The sequence below is a fragment of the Barbatula barbatula genome, assembly GCF_947034865.1.
Source record: "Barbatula barbatula genome assembly, chromosome: 21".
Classification (NCBI taxonomy): domain Eukaryota; kingdom Metazoa; phylum Chordata; class Actinopteri; order Cypriniformes; family Nemacheilidae; genus Barbatula; species Barbatula barbatula.
Window position 1 is genome coordinate 7,554,672 of NC_136784.1, and position 24,174 is coordinate 7,578,845.

The 24,174-nt window shown below is 38.8% G+C and overlaps 1 protein-coding gene across 1 annotated transcript in view; it reads left to right on the top strand.

Moving 5' to 3' along the window:
• Nucleotides 1-1,967: 1,967 nt before the first annotated feature.
• Nucleotides 1,968-24,174, top strand: part of csmd3b (CUB and Sushi multiple domains 3b) — a gene marked incomplete at both ends in the record, with an annotated part of 310,902 nt that continues 288,695 nt past the window's right edge. The window contains one exon of the mRNA XM_079485065.1: nt 1,968-2,142. Coding sequence (XP_079341191.1) covers nt 1,968-2,142 — 175 coding nt within the window. The remainder of the gene's footprint in view (nt 2,143-24,174) is intronic.

Consider the following 24,174-nt stretch of genomic DNA (forward strand, 5'->3'; position numbering starts at 1 on the left):
AAGGGACCTTAACTGGACTTTAATTTGATGTGTTAGAAAAGGGAGGGAGAGGAAGGTTAGTCTCTTGTACTCAAAGCATATGAGAAATGTGGATTTGATGAGGTGCAGTCATGATTCATTCTCTGCTGGATATTCTTTCTCGCTCTCTCCCACTCGTGATCCTGCCATTGAGAGACTACAGTGAGTAAAGGTTGGGTGCTTATTCTCATGACTGTATGATTTATTGGCCTTTCATTTGTTCAGAGGAGTGTGGGTCTGCCGGACCAATGAGGGTGGAATTCCACAATCTAATTAGTGCTTGAGTGCATGTCTAAAAAATGATTACTTAACACAACACTTATTCACAATGCTTGGGCTCTTCAAACGAGAGAGGATCTATCTATCTATCTATCTATCTATCTATCTATCTATCTATCTATCTATCTATCTATCTATCTATCTATCTATCTATCTATCTATCTATCTATCTATCTATCTATCTATCTATCTATCTATCTATCTATCTATCTATCTATCTATCTATCTATCTATCTATCTATCTATCTATCTATCTATCTATCTATCTATCTATCTATCTATCTATCTATCTATCTATCTATCTATCTATCTATCTATCTATCTATCTATCTATCTATCTATCTATCTATCTATCTATCTATCTATCTATCTATCTATCTATCTATCTATCTATCTATCTATCTATCTATCTATCTATCTATCTATCTATCTATCTATCTATCTATCTATCTATCTATCTATCATCGACCTACCATGGCACAATGACATTTTAGGTACATAGTGTACACTAAGTCAGCGTCGTCATAGACTTCAGCACCTTGGAGAGTTCCCCATTTGTGTCTCGAGAGAAGGGAATCGCGCCTCAATCTTCATTTACACTAGCCCACATTCCTTCTAAATATCGATCTCGGGTTAAAAAAAATTAGGAAAACGATCTCGTCAATAAATTAAAAAAATGGGTTCAGAGAAGTATTTGTGTTTACTGATACTGGGCACGGTTGATGTGGAGATGAGTGCGTCTAATGTCATATTTCTAACCAAACTTTTTTGGGGTCTGAGATTCATATGCGTCTGGTTGCTCGCAGTGCGTGTGTGCGCTGTGTTGAAGGTACGCGAGCGTGGGAATTGGTAGAGGGAGAGGATGCCCGGCTTCTGCACGTGGAATTTGACTGGGTGTTTTGCCTGTAGATGGCAGGAGCGTCATTCTACAGTGCAAGTCTAAGATCTCACAATCACTGCCAAAGTTACTTAAAAAGATGCTATTTGTAAATAATAACAATGATTATAATGCTACCACACTGGAGAAGAAAATTCGAGGTTGTTTTTTCCACCAGATTCTCAAGAAAAAGGGACCCACGAGGTTGTCCAAGAGCAGTATTAGAGTAACGCAATTTCAAAACTAAACGATTTTAGCGCATTGGACTTCATAATACATAGAATGGCTTTTCCTGTCTAGAGCGCTGACGTTTAATGTAAAACATTGTTTCCATGATGTCACGCCATTTTTCATGCAGTAAACACATCCCTCATTACGTGTGTGAAAATGTGATGCGAAGTGAAGTGATCTGGCTTTATGTTTATTTGTGTAAGCATTTAAAGGGGACAATTGTTGATGATCACTAGAAAATACAAAAAATGCCCCATTCTGCATTATGCCCAGATTGCAGTTATTAAGTATTTATAGTTTTTTTATGCGTCTTTACATTTTATACATAAATGCATATGTGGGTTTTAATTTCATTAAAGCAGTTATGAAACAAATTGAGAGCACGCTAAAGAGAACTGGAGTCGGTGAGAGAGATCAGAGCGCAGAGTTTGGCCCCTTTCGGCGAGATGGTTGAGTCCTCGTCAAGGTTGCTGTGGTATCCCAGCATCACCGTTCACTTCGAGCCACGCCGCGATCCGCTCCGCTTCTGGCTGAGGGAACGAACAACTACCTTCATGTGAAAATGAACATAGATGACACAGAGGGTAAACGCGTCAGATCCACGGGAATCCTAACCGTTTTTAAGAGAGGATGTATTAAATGTGGTCCTGCGGACTCCCAAGCAAAGAAAATGAGGATTAAAACTGGAGTTACATTTAGGAATCTGATATTTTTCATGATGGTCACGTGCGTGCGTGGTAAGTAATAGGTCTTGTGGAGTTATGTGGGGCATTTTTACACCAATTTACATGTGCGTGGAAGGGAATTGGGTTTGAGTGGATGTATGTGGGGAGAGCCGACCGTGCAGCAGAATGCTTGAGAATAGAAGCGCATTTACTCAATGCAGGCATTGAGCGAGGGCTCAATAAATATTCCTGCGGTATGCTCGAGCTACGTGAGTTGCTTATGGACATAAATTGTGAATTATAGTGTAATGTAAGGCGAAATATTTCGGCGTTGCGAAAATTCACGAAAAGCTGTTTTGGGGGAACGGGTGGGCAATTTGACAACATACAGGGCGTTTTCAGAAAGTGCTTCACTGTTAGAAAAATATTTATAGTGTACCTATAGCCTATAGTTAATAATAAATGAACGTTTGTCGTGTATTTTCATGCAGCTGTAACATCAGTTATGCAACTGATAAAGCATCACGATTCCTTTCGAAGATGCAAGGTGCAGATAAATATAGGCTACTGTTTGCTTCGGGAAACGTGAATTAGTCAATAAGTAATCTAGAACAGGGTGGACGACGTGTTACATATAAGATTTTGACCTCACACCTGTCAATGGACCATCCGGCTCGCACAGAGCATCTCGCAATGGTCGTCTCGACGCCAGTTAATAACACTTGATTTGGCGGATTTAACTGTTGCACGCCGTCTCCATATATCACACGAAACACATAGTTGGCCATGTTAAACATCCTTAATGTTTTCCATTTATTTATAAAAGAAAGAAGCTCGGTCTGAGCTCATTTCTTTTTGAAATGTTGCTCTTGCGGTGGAATTCGACATGTATAAAAGTTGTCTGGTTTATAATCGTATACTATCATAGTTTATAGGATTTTGCTTAAAATGGTTTCGTGGTTGGATTGAATTTGGTGGGGTGGAGGCAAACCCCCGGGCAACACTTCTGGCTGATGTATCTTGATCCTTACCACCTGCCTAGCATTTTAATTTGCATCGGATCTGGTCCGTTTCCATCTAATGCTAAACGGTTAGTAGATAGTGTCACGAGGAGCACATTTAACCCTCATACACACACAGATCTCTATTCAATTCATTTCAATTTAAATACAGAACACATTAGGCTACAAATTGTGTTTTTTACTTTTCAGTCTTGTTTTAAGAATTATTTGTGTTTTAGCCTATCATGTAGCCTATGTCATCAAGGGAAACACTTTTTGTATTGGGAAAGGGGTTGATTTGTTTCTTGGATGGAGATGAGGATAAACAGCAGGAGCCGGTGTCCGTGTAAAGTGCGCGATGCGCAGTCAGTCTTGTTGGCTGATACCGTCGCGCGGTGGCAGTGTGACGAGATGCCGAGGATAATGAATGCGATCTAGACCTCACATCACTGCCTTACTGAGACAGAGAGAGAGAGAGAGAGAGAGAGAGAGAGAGAGAGACCCACTGTGCCCTAAATGAGTAATTCTGACGTCCAGATTTAGCCAAATAAATAAACACTCGCAATAGGCAATCACCTATACAATATTTATATTATAACATGAGGCACATAAATGTATGCTTGGTGAGAGCAGCAGGCCTTAGGACTAAACTTAATTATACACAATAATTCTGATGGTGCTGAATTAATACTCACTGTTCTAGAGGCAGGGCCCAGGTGGTACATCTTTAAATACAAGCGCTTCATATCTTACCTTTTATTTCTTGCAGGCAGGGTAATTAGCAAACCGGCAGATTTTCTGATACGGGGAATACCATATGGTTGTAATATAACTGGTCAGTTTCATTTGTGTTACGCCCCGAAGCCATCTATAAAATGTTCAGTAGTCATCTATTGTGTTTATGACTTCACGAATATCCTCTCCACATACGTTTCCTCTTGAAATCTCTAGTTACCGGCCAAGGGAGTATGCAGATCCTTCGTGGTTGACTTCACGCTGTAACTTCTCACATGGCTCGGTACGCTACCTCGATTTAAGCACTGGTTTATCAGATGACTCTAATCTCGTCCTAAATCAATGCCTATAAATGACCTCAGATCTGCGCGTAGAATGTGAATATATCCACTCAGAATGTTTAGACCTTTTGACGATGACAGATCCTGTGTCATCTGTACATAGCATCGTCGCTGGGAAAATTCAGCATTTTACAAATTTCTGAAAGAAGCTTTTAATCTCAATGAGCCAAAGCATGGCTTCTGAAGAGCCAGGTGCAGAGCAGGGTCATTAAAGTCTACACATGTTTGCAATCAAATAGATTTTGAAGAACGGCTCTCTTACAGAACGCATGTTTGTGTGAGTACACTGTGCTCATAAAAACGTGGACTTTGAGGGCTCTTGGTTGAATGTGTAGTACCTTCGCATGTGCTGCGCGTGACATTTCTGTTGCATTTCCGAGCAATTGACAAATGGCTCACCGCCCTCAGATTGGAATTACGTCTCGTGGGAAATCGAGAAGACGCGAGGAAATAGATCCGGTTACAATGTGCATTGGGTGTCTGTTTATTGGTGGACGTGTAAAAGGGGTGTTAAATGTTATAAATAAAATAGGCGAAATCGGGCGGAGGCAGAACAGTCAATACGACTGGCCGGCCTCTCGTACTATTGCTACTTGAATATGCATTACCTTGGTCCCCCGCCCTGAGAAAAATTGATCTGTAATTCAAGTGATGATCTCGTAGTAGCAAGACAGAGCACAAACCCCAGGTGCAACATATCCCCCCACAGTGCTGGATGTGTTCCGGTCTTGTGACTACTGATGATGATCAGCGTTGAATTAATCATGCACAAATATAGTCTTTGACTTGTACTTGACTACATCTTGGCTACATCTTAAGTGTTAAACAGCTTGTGCTACAAGCACACAAAGACGCTGACAGATGGATGGCTTTTTAGAAAGAGATGTGTTTTTGGTGGACAAGAAAAGAGCATGTTGAAATGTTTTTTGCTTCCCACACTGACAGTCTTATAAGAAGCTTGTGGTTATTGAAATTTCACAAGCATGCAGTGTAGTAATGTTTTACCGGCATTATTTAAACAAACAAATGTATCCTTTTAATTTAGCATATTTAGGGAAAGCCCTAAAGAACATTTTGGTCCACCATCAAGGATTCAGATCCAACGCTGTGATTAGCAACAGTTGGTCACACAGAATTCCCATGTATTTCATTAGCAAATTTTCAAGAGACGGTAGAGCGGCAATTGATGTCATTAAGCAGAGACATTATATTGCCATTATTTACTACACGCTGTATTTTGGCGATAAATTAGCTTTTGGAACAATCAGACTTGCTTAATGATGTAATGCTGTTTTTCCATCATAAAACTGTAAACAATTTTGCCAGCTTGCAGTTTACCATACATGCCTGCATGCACTATTTTTGTACACATCAATGGGTTTGTAGTGTAGATTGGTGGGTTCCATCAGCGCTCACTGCGGCCCCTTCAATTACCATCACATTTCTCTAATACAGCTTTTAGAAAAGGATGAAAAGATTCAGTGCAAACTAGACAAAGTTTGAAGTTATGCCACACCATGAGCGATGACTGAGTCACGATCTCATTACCTGTAAAGGGCTTTATACACATAGAAGTATTTCACATGCTCGCACAGAATGATTGTATTTTGACACCGCAGATCTGATTTCTCTCCACAGGAACTATTAAACACTGTACCGTCTGTCCTTCTCTCAGCAAGCACTGGTTTCAGCGAGTTGACTATTTTCGGTCAACAAAAGCGCTGTTGTACCACACTGACTTCTATGATTTTGTGACCTCAAAGGAGTGAAGGGCTTCCAGGGTGACAGCTGTGTGGGAAATGCGGTCTGATTGGAGTCCTGTGTCTGTCAGGGTGGCTCAGGTGCAGAGGCGTGGAGCTGTCTGCTTTTCTCACCGCTACCCGTTGTGTCAGAGTATCTCGGTACATTCACGCTCATAAACATTCACAAACTGGTACTGCAGACGACACGATGTCAAAAAAAGGGAAAAGCGTATTTGTTTGACTCTTGTTAGAATACATCTGTACTACTGCAGTATTCAGTAGCTCCTCGCTCTTCAAGCACAGCTGTGAGAGTGCAGGATTATGAAGCGCTGTTTTCATTAGCTTGGTGTTGTATGTTTGTTGCATACTCAGAACCTACGAATTCCAGATTTGCCTCTGTTTGATGATGTTCTTCAACGTTTGGTGCTATTTTTAGCGAAAGCCTGGCAAATTTCCTAGACGTGCTGGACCCAGACCTCTGCCCTCATCCGAATGTCCATGAGTGCTCTTTTTATGGGTCAACTTCTGTGAATGAAGACATTTCTGTGCATCAAAGCCAATACTGAAGAGTATTGGCTTTGATAGAAATGACATGCCATACTTCAATGACAGCCAATAGAGTACAATGGCAGAGTTTCAAATGGGTTGTTATTGTACGATTGATCCCCTGACCTTGTAGAGATTTTTAAGAGGTCACCTGCGCTGCAGGAATTTTGTTTTCATTGTTCTCCGCTGAGGTGCGTTTAGAACAGTCAGGCCTCATTGTTTCAAACTTGTTCGCGACTGCTGCTCGCGGTGGGTCTCTTGTTTAAAGGGAAAATTGTTGTCAGCGCAATCTGGGTTCCATTGAATCGGGGCCGCCTCATGCCGAGCATCGCTGCCAATTTTCGCAAAGCTCATTTATTTTTTTCCCTCCCTCCAGTTCTTGCTCACATATGTTGTTTACTTTTCATAGACAGCTGATATAAATAATTTCTCTTTGACTTAGCCTGGAAATGATGTCTCTGGAACCGGGAGGGTAATACTTTGGCTGTAATTGAGAAGCTAGGTTTTAATGAGGGATGAATGATTACCTGTCATCTGTTATAGAGGACACAGCTGGACAGAAATCTTGACAAGCTTGACCTTCTATGTTTTGTTCTTGGGCATCTGGCTATGGCAGTGGCTGCAGCTGTTTGCCATGTTGTCATATTGGATGGTGCCATACGTTTTTTGCCACAAATTCACAATGAACTCAAATTTCTACAGACGTTTATGTTTTTGATCAATTTGATCAGTTATCCAAGGTTTAGTAGTGTGAATTTTGTGTTCAGAACTCAATGTGATGACAAATGAAATTAACTATGCAATTCTCACACAATATAATTGAATATATATCAAATGTACATATTATATATGCATGTATGTATACATAATTTATTTTACACATTTGTTTTATATTATAATATGTTATTTATTTATATAATGTTAAATGCAGTTTTAGGACTTTGCAAGAAATTGACCTTGGACCACAAAACCAGTCACAATTGCCAACAAAACATTGTATGGGTTAAAATCAATTTTTTTTAGCTTGATGCCAAAAATCATTGGGATATTAAGTAAAGATTATGTTCCATGAAGATGTTTTTTTATTTCATACCGTAAAAATATAAAAACATTATTGTTGTGAGTGGATGCAGCAAAATTGCTAACAAAAAATGGCCAGGTTCTGGCCTACAAACTTGGCTCACTGCTGCCCGGTCTCTGGGAATTACCCACTCAAGTTTGGTATCTTAGTAAAGCTTAGAAATTCTGCTTTCCGGTTCATCTACTCTCCACAACATCCTTACAGCAGTAAGCCAATAGAGAGCATTAAAACAAACCCGTTTCTTCGTATCAACGGCTTGCTGCAGTGCCTCTGATGGACAACTTTAAAGACAATTTTCTCAATATTTTGATTTTCAAAGATTTTCAAATAGATGTATCTCAGCCAAATATTGTCCTATCCTAACAAACCATACATCAATGGAAAGCTTAAGACTGATTTTGTTGTCCAGGGTCACATACATGTATATGTTTTGTCATTTTCAGGTCTTTAGCCGAAAAGTTAATGCAATATTGTCTCTCTATTTCAGCTCAAATATCGCTGCATCACGCTGACCCTTTACTTCATCAGATAACACAATCTCAGAGCGCAATCTAATTAAAATGGTAAACATTTTAAATTAGCGTTTGCTGTTCAGGGAGTTTGTCCACAGTGTAGTTTAGGTTATGCAAAGTGCATCTTCATCAGTTTCAGCCGGGTCATAGTCACCTTGGGGCTGGTCTATCTGTTCTAGTCCAACAAGGTTTAAAACCTAATTTTGAGTTATGGGCCTTCACTTTATCTGGTTGAGAAGGTGAGATCATGCGTGTTTATATTCCCCAAGGGTATACTTATCATCTCCATAATTAAGATTCATTATTAATGATCATTATAATAATAATGCATAACTGAGATCAAGAGGTCAACTAACCGAAGTCAAGAGTTAATTTTTACTTTTCCCAAGATGCTTCATTGAGTGATTTTCCTATGATGCATTGCTGTGGTAGACATTTAGGTAACGCTACATTATGTGGCAATGCTGAAGGCAGGAAAGTAATGTGGTGCCATGTCAATATTTTATGGACTCTTTGGTTGGTCACATGTCTCAGATAATGTGAGACAACTTTGTTCCGGCTGTTTGCATGCAGAGGTCTACAAATCCAATGAGGAAACACTTTCTCCCTGAGCAAGACAGAAGGAGCTCCCTTCTCGTTAGAATTGATATGCCTATAGTCTTCAAAAGTTCAAGGCAGATAGTGCAGGTCTTGGTAAATAAAAAAAGAGCATTGTTAGTAGTATTGTCTCTGTGTTATAGGAAAATTCAGCTAAATAGATCTGAACTATAAAGGCAAATCAGAATCTTGTGTCAGGAGAGGAATGATCAGGGTCTATTGCAATTATAATGTCAACATCATTCTCAGATTCTTAGAACAGCAGTGTCAGAATAGACATGTATGGCAGAAACACAAGTATGTTGTCTTGGTAGTGTTCTCCTAAATCCACACCATCCTAAAGTGTTTGGATTAAACAACTAGATCCAAAACCCTGGTGCTGCCCTACGTCAAATTTCAATTTTTGTATATAGTGAGGATGTCATAATGTGAAGTTATTACTATAAACAACCTCATCAACACTGTTATTTGTGACTTAGCTTTTACCCACAATGCTACTGGGGTCATATCGTACAAACAAGCAACAAGCATCAGGGCAGAAATGACAGCTCACAACTGGTGTAACATGGAGCTGTTATGTCACAAACAGGGATGACAACAGGATCACTGCTGCGTTTGATAACATACTGTAAGCCCTATAGTAGGAAGCTAATAATAAAAGCTCAAACCTATGGCGTAAAAACAAAACAGAAATCGCATACCACAACAAGCATGTGTGAGTGTCTGAAAGAATAAAAGGGATTCGTATCTCATTTGCGGCAATACGCAAAATCCCTTTAATTACCAAGAGAGCTGTCGACATTTTTCTGAAGACTTGACGGTCGTAATTATCGCTGGTGGTTACGTAAAGTAAAGGTTTGCACTCTAAGTAGTCTTTGTAATAAGGAATTCACCTAATTTTTTATCCCAGTGGCCCAGAAGTCTTACCATCACCCTTTTTTTTAAATTTGACATGTAGGGGCATGTTGTAAATTACTTTGCTGATATGACCAGCAATTAGAAATGAGAAACACTCCTTTTTCATTTTACGAGAGGCTTCTTAGCTAATTGGCTTATTGTTACTGTGTAGTTTTGAGAGAGTTGTGACATACATTAGTGCCTCACCTCTTAAAGCCTGTCAGAAGAATCGGCTACAGTCACGCATAGACTTCTGCAATAATTTGATTTCTTGCGGTGCCAAGAAATTCACATTGGTGGGCTCATTAAAGTTTTCTCAGATCAAGCCCTTTTCGAGAGCCTGTCCTCCTACGCTTACTGTATGTTGTCACCTCCGTTTTTTTAACAGGAAAGTGAGGTTCCTGTGAAAATTACACGTGCGGGGTGAAATAATGTGTAATTTGATGAATTGTTTACACTGAGTTGTGATTTTTCAAAAGCCTGTGCGTGCTGTTGCTTTACATCGTGGCAGAGACTTTATAGGCTCCGCAGCTGCTCATTGTTGCTTTTTTATGTCATAATTACTGTTTAAGCTGCTCATGAAACACTAGCAATTGTTCACCCTTAATTGGATCTAGATAAACATTAACTAGATCTTAATGTCAAATGTGAAAAAATGTATAAATGCTACAGTGCTATGGTTTCTTGATCCTACGGCAACAATTAGGGCTCTTCAAACCAAATCTAATGTGTTTAACCAAGAAAGGCGTGAAAAACATTCGCCAACTATATTCTTTCATCATTTTATCACCCTCATGTAATTTAATGCTGCCGAACATAAAAGAAGATAGATACATACATACATACATACATACATACATACATACATACATACATACATACATACATTTAAGCATTTGGCAGATGCTTCTATCCAAAGCGACTTACATAGCATTATCCTAAACATTTTACAAACCCACAGCCTTGCGTTGTTAACAAAATGCTCATACCACTGAGCTACATGAAAGCTGTATATAACTCTATAAGATATTTTAAGAACGTTGGTAACCAAACACCATTGCCCCCCCATATAACTACCATGGTATGGACACAACACTAAAGAGACATTTTTCAAAATATCTCATAGAGTCATATACAGGTTTTAAATACAAAATGTTTTGTACCATAAATAACACCGGAATGTGTATAGCTAAGGACGACACACGTTGTGTCTTTTCTAAGCAATACCTGTTGCTTTTAAGACAACCGTGTAGTACTTTCTTACTTTTTCTAAAAAACTTACTTAAGTGAAAATGAGAAAGTACTAAATTTTAATGTAGGCTACTTCTGTAGTAAAGGTGAAACTGTAACAAATTTACAGAATTAATGAAATCTACATGCTTATAATGTAGCGGAGTAAAACATTTCCAGAGTAAAAAAAATCTGACAAAGGACACATTCTTGAAAACAGTAAAAGTAAAAGAGTGAAGTAAAAAAATCACTCTTGTCCACCTCTGAAAATAAATAAAAAAGATGGAGCACAGTATGATATTTCAAACTCTGTGCCGTGCAGAATCTCTTAGAGAATAACAGCATTGTTTTGAAACCTTGTATCGCACACTACCACCACATTTCACTGCCTTTCACATCACCACACGTCCTTCAGTGCCAGAATGAGGCATATCTCTGTGAGTATCGAGGATTACTTATGTCTTAAACACAAATGTCAACCCTGCAGAGACATCGCACTTACTGTTGAATCACGCTGATGTTTTCATCCGGCTCCTCTTACACAGATTTCATGATAAGTTGCGCTCTGCCATTGGGATTTCCGGACCCTAGTTTAAATGTCAAGCGCTCCCACCGGAGATGCTGCATAAATGCCCTCATATCACCTCTTGCTCTCCACGCTCCCATATTTATTTGTGGTTAAACCTCAAACAGGTTCGGACGCTGTTATACCGTCCAAGTCTTCACTGGTTGTTTGCTATGCTCGAAGGCTTTGTTTGTTCATCTCCTATTTTATTGATCTGTTCTCCATATGTAGTGATGTTCATGCTGTGGCGCTTTCATTACACACACTGCATGCCAAATGCACTTCCATTCCTTTAATTTGGCTCTTTGGATCAGACATAGCGCTGTTCTTCGAAAGCCTCCAATACTCTAATTAAAGGATCTTGTGATAGTGGAGTTCAAGAGCCTTTGAAAAGGCAGGCTTGGCTCTGAACCTCTACTTATCTTACGAACTGGACAGCTCAGACTAACTTATGAAGTTACAGTCTGAATTTGCCCTGTTTTGAGTCAGGCCCTTTATGTTTATTTACTGATCTGATGTAATAATGATGGAGATTGTATACTGTACATTTTTTATATTTGAAAAAGAATCATGAGGAGAATACAGCGAGCATTGGTCATGTTGTTTTATACTACAAGACATTAATCCTCAATGAGTTTTGAATACAATTTTCTTTTTATCTAGGAAAAAGCTAGCGAGAAACATTTCAAACAAGTGTCCTTAACATTGTAGTGTTAACTGTCAGCAAGCGTAACTGTCTGATATGGGAAGAATATTGAAAATCTGCACGGATGGCCTTGTCCTTTGGGATGAGGGCGGTTAACTACACAGTCAGGTTCACTACATGATGATGGACTTCTTGTGGATAGTTTGCAATACTTAAACTTCCAGGCAACTTCTTAAGGAGCACAGCCTCTATGTAATTGTAATGAGGGACAGTTAAGCCCCTCATCTCTTTTCAGCTTGTGCATTGTCAATAAGCTGATAGAGACAGGGCTCTTTGTGGAATAAGAGCATTAAGAAGAAGGTCAACTTAAATTGCTGAGGCAGACTTAGAGAATGGCTGAAGAACAAAGTTAAGTGATCAGATATCATCAGACATTAACACGTAAGTTTTTATAGCTATCCCGTAACTCAAATGTTAGAGCATGGCCCTAGCATTATCATGGGTCACAAGTTGAATGTAGCTTACAATGTATACCTTGAATGCAAAGTTGGATAACAGCATCCGCCGAATGTATAAAAGTAAATCCTCACTGATTGAATAAACAATGAAAGTGATTTCAAGGCAGTTTGGCCGATGACTGCGAGAGCCAATGACATTGTTCCTCAGATGTTTGACAGTGTGTTGAGTTCAATTAAAGGGGAAAGGTAGATTATAGGAACATCATTTCATTGACTGCACTTAGGACAGAACAAGAAAGGTTTCCGGGTGCAAATGGGTCAGCTAATTCTATAGCATCAACAAAAGCTCTTTCATAGCCCTTGTTATGGACTAAAGGAAGTCCATAGGGGAAAAGTTCATCCGGGCAATCTTAAGAGCCCCGAGACTCAATATTTTCCTGCATTGACAGAACTATTATGCTGAAAGAAACTGTTTGGCCGCCTGCATCTATTGAAGATTGCAAACCCACAGCCTTTTTGTAAAGCAGAATTTGACATTATAGCTAAAATGAGAAAGCTTTATTGTGATTGTTACGTCTTTAATCGCTTCTGGATTTCATTTATTTTCTGTAAAGGATTGAGATTGAGAATAAACACACACACTCTTAACACAAACAATTAAGAGGCTGGTCACAGTTTGTGTTCTGGCTTTTGTTGTCGTAAAGTGTGTGGAGTCGTCTCTGGCTTTAAAATATGCAGAATTTACTAACCATTTAACAGCGTTGGCTTGTGTTCATTGATGCTGTAGACATCACTAACTCACCTACCCTGAAGAAATATACACAATTTATGACAACATTTTGATGAAATGGAACTGGGGCATGTGTGATGGGCAGACAACGTATTTAAACTGAAAGGAAAGAAATGAAAAGCCAATTGGTATGCATGTCATTATTACTCCTTTTCAGATCAATGAATTCATAAATTATTTATTTTGTTTGTTTATTCACTTACTGTATTTAATTGTATTATTTATTTATTTATTGAGCATCTCGATCTTGTTCACAAATTAGACTGAATGATTTGTTAACAAATACATTGATCCAATGAACCATTTGAAGCAGTTCTCGACGTAACAGCCTAATGGAGGCAAAAATTTCAATCTGTTCCCCAAACAAGCTCTCATATGAATCAAATGACTTGGAATATAGTGCAAAAGCCAGAACTACTTAAACTTAAAAAAATGTTTCTCTATTTTTTTATTTATATTCTCGATGCTTAAAGGTCCAGTGGATGAAGTTTAGCGCCATCTGTTGGTGTGGTTGTGAATTGCAACCAACGGCTCACTCCACCCCTCCCTTTCAAGCACTACGTTGGCTGAAACAGCAATAAGACGTTGTCACGTTTTCGGAAGATGCTCTGTAGAGCAGTTTGTCTGTTTAGGGCTACTGTAGAAGCAACATGGTGAATTCCATTCAAGGGGACCTGCAGTGTATGTAACTAGAAATATCTACTTTTGAGGTAATAAAAGTCTTTATACACCTCTGAAGACATTGATATTGTAATTCTGTCAATAGCTTCTCCAAAAGATTACATACTGAACAGCTGTATATCTCAGTGTTTTTATGTAAGCATACAGGTCTGGAACAACAAAGGAATTGTTCCAAACCTGAGGGAACAAATTACCGACTTTTTAAAAACTAAAATAAGGGCGCACTATTCAAATAATGACAGCGTATGGAAATAAGAAAAGCATTTATTTATTTATGTATTTGAAAACAATTTAGTCTTGTTTTTTTTGTGGAAAGAAAGATTGAACGTTTTTTGAAAGGTGGAGAAAGCTGAAAGGCAGTTCAGTTCAGTAATGGGACGCTTTCATCAGTGTAGCTCTCTGCATCACCTATATTTCCTCCAAAGTCACTTTGCACTTGCACTTCTGGAACATTCCTTGAGTCTCTTCTGAGAGGTTCTGCAGTATAGCGATAAGCATTGCTCTCTTTACAATCATTCTTCTGCCATGCTTCCCTGAAGTCCTATCAACGCCTCAAGCCAACGCGAGCGAGTGGGGAAAGGATGTCCTTTGTATATGTCTATGTGGGTGTTTGTCCCTACATCGGTTTAGTTTGTGTGCAATGTGCATAGAATCTTACAATCTTACATGATGTCTAGTTTTAGATTTGTATTGTAATTCTTGTGAAAGAAAATAATTTTTTTCAAGTGTTCATACTGTCCAAATGCTGTCAGTATGTTGATATCATACATTTTGTTGACATTTCAATATCTGTGAAAATGTGCTAGATCCAGACTTTACATTTGCCCATCGGCAGATGCCTTTAAGTGATTTGACTTACAGTGCCGTTAAGGTATGCAGTTTATAAGTTTGTGTTTTGTTAGCGGTTAAGCTTAAGGAAAGCCATAGTTTACATACCAATATCTAAGAAACTCATCAGATCACATTGCAAATGGAAAATGTAATTACTTTAACCAAGACAGAGAAGAAAAGTGTGTGTGAATCCAAACGCAAATATTTCACATTCCCTTAGACCTTTGGGCCGAAGCTGCTCCTCCGTTTTGGCTCGAGTTACATAGTGGGAACAATTTAGAGAGCATCTGAAATTAGAACAGCTACTCTCGAACACAAGGGAACGGCTAGCACTCTTTTAAGTAAAAATGCATATTTTATTTGAATGTGAGATTCTTCAGAGTCACATTTGAAGGCAGCACATAGCGTGTTTCTGCGGCTACCCTGTTTGCATTTTCCCAAAAGCATCCATCAGTCAATGAGCGTTATGGCTGTTGGATGCGATTTTACACAACACAAATATATCATAATTCCAAAAATGAAGATGGTTGAAGATACACAACATCTTGGCTCTGAATTTAAAATGTGCTCTTCCAGCCGTGCAAGTGTGCATGCGCCATCGCTGTTGGCTCGCCATCAAAGTAAGCTGGGAAACAAGACGAGCCAGCTGGGAAATAGCACATCAGCACAAACAGAGCCAATCAACATTAGCCCAGGCTCACCCCGAGAACAATAATGCGAAGACTGGGAAAGTATTTACTGACACTGTGTTGGGCTCCACAGGGTGCATGATCCTTACTTACCCTCCAACCTGCTTTCTGCATTAGAGCGCCACAGCTTTCATTAGGGTGCTAAGTTCTTTTTCATCATCATCATCATGAAAGCCTTTAGAGTTGTCTTCTGTAGTGGGGGGGTGAACACCTGCTCTTGTGATTGTCGCAGCTGGGCGGGGGGAGTTAAATGACAGAAGTGTGATTGGTACTTCATTGAACTTTTCTTAAATGTTGACTCATAAAGCAGTCTTTGGATTTCTATAAAACAGGCTGATTTTTCCGATGGGAAATCAATTTGGGAAAATGAGTTTGGAGCTTTTTGGGTAATCACCGTTGTTGTGATGTTTTGGTTAGAATATGTGATGGAATTATGTGTGCTATTAGTGAAAAGAAAGACACCACAACTTTTTTTTATTAGAGAACAGAGACAGCGTAAGTGTGTATGTGTGTGTGAGAGAGAGAGAGAGAGAGAGTCGCTCTCCATGGTGCTGAATATCATTGGGCCTGTGTAGCTCAGGCCTGTTTTGAAAAGAAGCAAATGCCTTGCATGCATTGCTTCAAATGTGTGTGTGTGTGTTTATTTTCTAATATAGTAGACAAAAAGAAGCAAGATTCTGCCCGTACCCTATTTTGCTCTTATCAGCAGGAGCTCTGGCACAAAAATTAACAGCGCCAGTAGATAAAAGACCATCCGCAGCGGTTGGAAGGATTTATTGCTCTTGAAACTGTGCCTTACTTTATGTATAAAACATGAGACGACTGTGTCAGTTACCCAAAACAGAACCCTGTAAACACTGGTCGAGAAGCACTTTCTGTATTATTTTTATTTCACATATATAATTTTGTCATTTAACATTGTAACTTGCAAAATTAAAAAACGTTCTGTTATTGTATTTTGTTCTAACATTCATTTAGTGCTAAAAACATAAAACAGTAAGTGCTTCTGGACCACTTTTGTTTACAGCTTACAAAATCTAATTGCAGTTGGTTTAAAAAAGATGTGATATACACAGCTGTGGAAGAAATTAAGAGACCATTTTAGATATTTTAGAATTTTCTATTTATTGGTATGTGTTTAGGTAAATGATCGTTTTTGTTTCATTCTGTGAACTACTAACAATATTTCTCCCAAATTTAAAATAAAAACATGTTTTTTATTTCCATTTATTTGCAGATAGTTATAACTGGAGAAACATATCAAAATAATTGAAAAGATGCTCTTCACAAACTGCAAAGAATATTCGTTTTGAAGCAATACAACAGTAATATTTGTGTATTTAGGAAATACCAAAAAACCTGATAACCTGCTTTTTATCACAGTTTTCATGTGTCTTGTCATGCTGTCAGTCTTTCACATTGCTGATGGATGACTTTGTCACTCCTGAGGTTTAATTTAGTTTAAATTCAACAGACACTGGACTGGAATGGCCACAAAACATCTAGAAATGCTGATTTTAAATGAAATTTTAAATGTGTGTGCGCCTGTATTTTATATATTCAGATTTCCTTTATAGATCTGTCTGCAGTGAATGTCAAAGTGGTGCTACAGCAGCTGTGTCCTGCTGGTTTTGGCACAACCCCAGTAAGCTGTAGAGGGCCGACCAGTGAAGGGCTCAAATCGAGCTGAATTGTCTTAAGGTTTGGCCTGTCAGGCAGCTGAAAGCAGAGAACATTTCAGTGTTTCTCTTTGACATGGGACAGAAAAAACTGCCTGACAGACACTGAGCTGTGGAGGACAGTCTATATTTCTTGCTTTTATCTCATTCTTTCTGGCAGACGAGCCGACTGATGGTCTAAACCCAAAACCCTCTTCTAAAAATACACTTAGTATGCCATTGTTTATTCACAGGTGCAGTAAGAGTATAACAGTAATGCTGTTTTTGCATTTGGCAGATGCTATAAAAAGCTCTACATTTAGTAGGTGTGTTTCATGTGGATTGAACCCATAATGTTTTTGTTGCTAATGCATTGAGCTCCAGCAATAGTTTTTTGACAAACATACATATAATGAAAACATTAAGTTTTTTTGGGTATCTTGCGCAATGAACTTGCTTTATGATGTCTTGTCAGATTCAAAAGCTTAAAGGAACAAACAGCTCTAGCCGTTTTGACTACCATCGCAATTTTCTATAGTATGGTATTCAATGGTGGACTCAAGAATTTTTTAATAAAGATTTGGAAAAACTTGTGGGTGAGTAAATGAAGACAGCATTTGTATTTTTGGGTGAACTGTTCCTTTAAGGAGCCTGAAGTATCACCTTTATGTTTTCAAGTCCGCAGGCAAACATGGTTGTTTTCCTGTTCTTCGAACTCTAATTGTTTCACGGTAGGACAATCCTTCATTACAGTAGTTACACATGGGTCAGGTACCATGATTAAAAGCCTTAATGTATTGGAATGTCTGTTTATACACTTCATAGTTTTATGACTGCCAATGACTTTGATTCAAGTTTACATCAAGTTAAGTGCTATTTTCTGTTGGTCCCTGCTGAAATAATGCAGGAGGAGGAAAAGCTATCTTTCTCAACTCAGGGGCAAAGAGATCTCTCGCCCGCATCTCAAAGCAGCTGGCCTACTAAAGTTTTAATTTCACACAGCTTTACTCTCACCCTTTAACCCAAATGGGGCCACACGTCATGCAAGCGCATATTACTTACCTACGTCCCAGTCAATAAATGCAAAAGGCATCATTCTTGTCGTCTGTCATATCTATTCGCACTAACAGTCAAAGTATACGAAATGGAAGAAGTGGCAATGGGTGTTTACATCAAACACAGCCCCCTGAGAAATGTTCTCCGAGACAGAAGTGATCAGTTTTAATCTAGAAGCCATAATACGGAAGTCTCATCCGATGTAGAACAACGCAACACTGTTTTCCCAAAATATATGTGCCTCCCAGACGGTTACTCGTTATCGATCCGCATCGTGATAAGGAGATGAGATTTGTGGTCTCTTTGGTTCACACAGCAACCAGTGAGGGAAAACTCTTCAGTGAACCTGAAATATTTTTCTTTCATTTTTTGGGGGGGCTGTGTAATTTAAATCAGCGTTTCCATGAGCTCTTCAGGGAGTTTCATGAAGCTTGCTGGGAAACATCTGTTAACAGATGAGGCTCTAGACGAAGCTCATCCATATTGTCTTTGTCTGAGAACTTGCCGCCTCTCTGGGGAAATTTCACCGTATATAGTCTAGTTTTAATCACAAGTCATATAAACATGCCCTGGAGTTCTACTTTCATTCATAATGTATTGATACGTACGTGTGCATAAAACAACAACTCAGGATGAAGAGGTGTAACACATCAAGGACTCGGTGCTCTCTGTTTTACTACAACGGCACGGCCAGCAGGCGCCAACTGATCTGTCCCGGGGTTTGATTTATTTCCCTGGGATGCTCATACCTGCAGGAGATCCATATTTCATTAATCAAATGTGTTACGCTCATATTCCTCACCACGGGTTGTTGTCTTAGTCGTTGTGAATCTGACTCTTTGAACAGTTCACACTTGGTCTGAACAAGAATAGTGTAAAAGTGCCCTCAGTGTACCACCTCCTACCTGCTCCTTCTCTCCATGGATAACAGGTTGTATTTTCAGCTCTCGTTCGCATGGCACATGGCCCTTGTTGTCCTCTTTTGTTCTTTTCGTTTTAGTTGAGGTGGAATGCTATGGACAACAGCAGAGAGAAAAGTAGAGAGAGAGAGAGCGAGAGGCGTGTGCAGGCAGTGGCCCCAGGGCAGGCAATGCAATGCGAAGCAAACACGCTTAACAAGTAAACGTGCAGCTGAGGCCCAAGCACAGCACCTCTCTCTGTCCAGCTCTCCTTTTCTCTCTCTCTCTACCCAGCAGAGATTCATGTACTTTGACATCAAGTCATATTACTGACCTGGATTCCTACTCCTGCTTGTTTTGCCCGGCTTTTGTGAATGTTTAACACCTTTTCTTTCATTACTAACCATTGTGAACACGTCTATCATGCCAGCTGCGTGTCCTAACCAGGCGTGACTAGGTTTCATGCATGTACAGTACTGTAAATCTTTTTGGCGTGTGAATAGGACATTTACACGGTGTTACATCTGGCATTGTATCAGCTGTTATGAAATCTTCCTTGTAAATTTCACTATACAACGGTGGCTGAAAATTGGGCAGGTCACAGGACAACACTTTCACTTTGACTGTAAACAAATAACCAGTTTTTTATTTTACTTGTTTTACTTTTTAGTTTATATATACTATATATACAGTACACACTAAAAGTCTTCGCCATGAATGTGGTTTTATACCAAATATTTTTTATGAATCTATTTTTAGCTGCAGTGTGTCAGTTGTAAATATCAGTTTACATTTCCATGCATTCCTTTTGCTATTATTTGTAATCATCCAGGAAGTCTGACAAACCGGTATTTTCCACACTGAGATTTGGTCTCACCACTGAGTCCATCTATTATTACATAAAGAAAGAGAAAAACCGAGACCGACTAAATCCAGAAGATCCGTGGCAATGTCTCTAAAACACATCTGCAAAGCTACAGTACTGTAAAAAGCTTTAGGCACACTGTACATCATTTAACCCTTTAACAGTTCTCTTAATTTTTTGCGGCTGTATGTACTGTATATATAAATACAAACATACATATACATGCACAAACAGTACTGTACATTACGTGTGTGTGAGCACGTGCCTTTGCACCATTCGCACACAAATGCTTACGAATGTGTGGCTAACATCACCAGGTGCTAAACAAATTTCAGTGTGACAGCAATTGGAGCAGAAAGCATCGGCGCTCATAAAGTAAACTTAAAAATGAAGAAAGCAATTCATCTGTAGGAATGCAGAGGAAGAAACTGAGCGAGAGAGACTTGACATTTTTATTAGTATAAACTGCTTTATTTCTGCAGACAAGCTTTGTAGTTTTCAAGGTTTTGTACTTTCATACAAAAACTGCTCTTGTTTGTATGTTCTAATCCATAATCATCATTTGACGTGACGGTCGGTGAGAGAACCACAGGGCTCTTGTTTGGTGTGACATCAAGATTATGCTATCTTTGGGAATAACAAATGAGATGTAATGCCACCCAGCATCTACCGTACTGCTGCAAGGAAAACCTTCCACACAATTAGACAATGACAGATACATTCTGACAGCAGACGGTCAGACTTCTGATGTTGACCTGAGGGTGGAAGTGTTGCAGCCTGCTGTTTGATGCTCTTTTACCCATACATTTATGGGGGGCTGCTGTTAATCTTTTTGCTTTATTTCTATCATTTAATACATAATTTAACCGCTCATTAGATACAGCCTGAGAAGTCTTAATATTAGTCATTTATAGCTCTGGAATAAAGATCAGTGATAGTACACGGTGACAACTGTTTGACATCCTCAAATTGACTCTCACAACTCATCTTTACTGAATTCCTAATGTCATTCCAGACCTGTATGACTTTTTTTATCTTCTGCCGAACACAAAAGATGATATTCTAAAGAATGTTGGTAACCAGACAACACTGATCTTATTGACTTCCGTTATAGACCCAAAATCACTGAGGCATTTCTCAAAATATATGCTGTTGTGTACAACAAAATAAATAGTCATATCGAGATTTTGAATCACATGAGTAAATGAATAAATGAAGACAGATTATGTCCTGTATTGGGATCTATCAAAAATTAAATGCATGTCGCAGGGGATTTATGAAATCATATGATAGGGATAATTGGAAAAATGATTGCTCATGCAGCTGTAAAAGAGACCGGTTCAGCTTGAGGTTATGAGTTCCTCAAGATGTCATTGTAGCGTTCTCTCATGACACTACACAGATGGCCGTTTTGTCACGTTTACCCAAACGTCTTTGTGACAGCTGCTTTCTTTAGATTTGCTTGAGTGGAACTATTGCTTTGGGCACTTTGTCTTCATATTTTGTCATTCGGTTTTCTCTTTCCATCTCTCAAGCATTCTCAGTCTCCCTTTAAGTTTTTAAGTAATGACAAAAAAAGGAATCTGTTATGCTCATCTTCAAAATGATCCATGAGGATATCAAATCCCGGCTTGTTTGTCAACCAGGAGTATCTGAACAGACTTTGCTTTTTTATAAGAAGAATAGCAATACATAGCCTCGTTTAATTTGCCACGAACTGTGAAAAATGCTTTTTGAAGTGAATTGTAATTGCATGAACTTTAAATCCCTATATACGTTTTGCACAAAGTCAAGCCGTTATCTGATCTTCAGAAGTCTTTGCCACATCACGAGACCCGCGATGGAGCTTTATATCTGGAGGCAGAAACATTTCTTCTAGTTACATCATACCTTCCCTTATGAGTATTTCCAAGGATCTCTACGGTCCACTAAATCCCTGCGCTTTATAGCTGAACATGCACAGTTGACAGCCAACCACTTTCATTACAATTCAAAGGAAAAAAATTCTAATTCCACTTCCAGTTATTCCTGCTGGTTAATTAACTGGTAAAGCATGTTTCAAAGACCTGGGATGGGGGGGATTGGCGTTCCTGAAAGCTGTGAGATAACTGACATTTTGGTTGTCAAGTAATACAGTGGGTTAACTGCAGTGGATCCTACTTCTCCTTACACTGTGTCTACACCGGACGCGACCGGCACGATGCGACACGACAAAAGACATTTGAAACGTATTAGAGCCATTCAAATTTAAAATTGTTTCCAAACTGGATGAAACCCAAAAGAACAAGCAGGTTGTCATGTCACATCGCACGTGTTGTGTGATTTTTCCAATCACTCTCTGTATAAGTGTTGTTTTATTGCTACTGTAAATAAAAACTCTGTTGTAGTGCACAATATCCTGGAATTATAACATCAATATGAATATCATGAGCCATTTCGACAGCTTACATCGCTGAAGCCAGTACACGGGTCTTCTTTTATTTGCTTTAATGAAACAATGGCCTTTCCTTTCAGATGTGACAGCTCGCATTGCTACAAATGACTTTGGGGAACCAGACGCAGGGCTTCATCAGACAGGCATGTTGGATCATCGATCGGCACATCCTTAAAACAGTCCAGCCTCCCCTGTTTAAGGCTTATCAGAGGCAGTCTGCCAGGCTGTTATATCACTTTTTTGAGAAGTAATCTCTCAAGCTTAAAGATTCTCGAGTAAACTCTCTATAGAGCAGATGTTTCAAACGCATAGTAAGAAATATAGATTTTTTGTTGGCTCAACTATAAAAAATGAATTACCTGGTTGCCATAAAAATAACTTAAATAACGTATTTTAGTTAACTTAAAATTTTAAGGCAACCAGGGCTTTTTTTCACCAAAACATTTTTACAATGTAGGGTGAAGGATTTAATCATGATTCGAGGATGAAACAAAAATTAAATCATGTAAACTTTTGTAACCATTATTATGTTTGCATGGTGCATTATAATATTACACTGTAAAAAAAAACATAAAAATGTGATATTTTAAAGTATTACAAAATACTGTTTTTTTATGTTAAGTGAAAAATAAAAAATACCCGTACAAATCTGTAAAATGCATTTTATGCAACCTGTCAGCTAATTTATCCAGCCTAGAACTTGTCAACTGATTTAATGACCCATTGACATATTATTTTGAATATATTTGTAACAAAGGCCTCTGGTAAATAAAATGATTAACTTTAATTTGCCTTCAATTGACCCCAGTATTGCATATTTAAGCCGCATAAATGTATTCAGGACATTACTAATGGAACTCTTACTTTTTAGCCAAAACCAATATTGAACAAATTAAAATATGGTCCAGAACTTGGTGACTTTTAGTCCAGTCCAACCCTGGACCTAAAATAAATCAGACAGTCCTAGTTTAAATGTGGGAAGTTAGAAATGAGGAGAGCCTTTGATGCATCTCTAATTGGCACTGCGACTTCAGAGCAATACTAAAACGCCTCAAAGGAAGAAGAATCGGTTCAGCTAAACACCTTGAGTCTTTGATCATTAGTCCTGTGAAAGACACTAGCCGAATATTCAGTTTTAATATGCACAACCTCACGAGGGATGAGAACATTTGAGTCTTTGGAGCATTTCAAAAACAAGTTCAAAGTTAGTGTATCAGAACATGCATGCTATCATGGTGTGTGTGTGCTTGAATTTGCAGCTGTATAGCTTCGTAAAGAATGTTTTTTCTGTGAAACAAAGCTTTTTAAGCAGTTACACAAAGCAAGGCTGACTGTAGCTAGTTTGTACAAGTACATCGCTCATTAGAAAAAAGATAAGAAAAGAAGCAAGCGCTGCAAGGATAGCTCGGAAACGTTGTTGCACTGTTAAACAAACAGAAAGTGCATAGTATTACAAAATAAAAACAACTGTAAACAAGGCAGCTAGCCAAACAAAGAACAGATGAGAACAAAGCCGAAATCATAGAGAAATGGGGTAAAAACTCAAACACAACAGCAGGGACGGAGATGGTATCTGAGCTTCTCCTCCCACACATGACACACATAAATGATGCTTCCGGCACAATCAGAGCTCATCCAACTTCCATTCTGCATCGGGGCTAGGAAATAGCATGTTGATCGATATGAAAGACTCCATACATTTCAATGAGTAAAACAAAAAGCACGACACGGTGTCTCTGGCTGGTCCAACAATGTAGTTTGGATATCTAAACAGAATGATTCATTCAACAGTATGAGTCAGTATCAATCCAGCTGTAGAAAATGAGAGACACCAAAGCCTAACGCCCAGA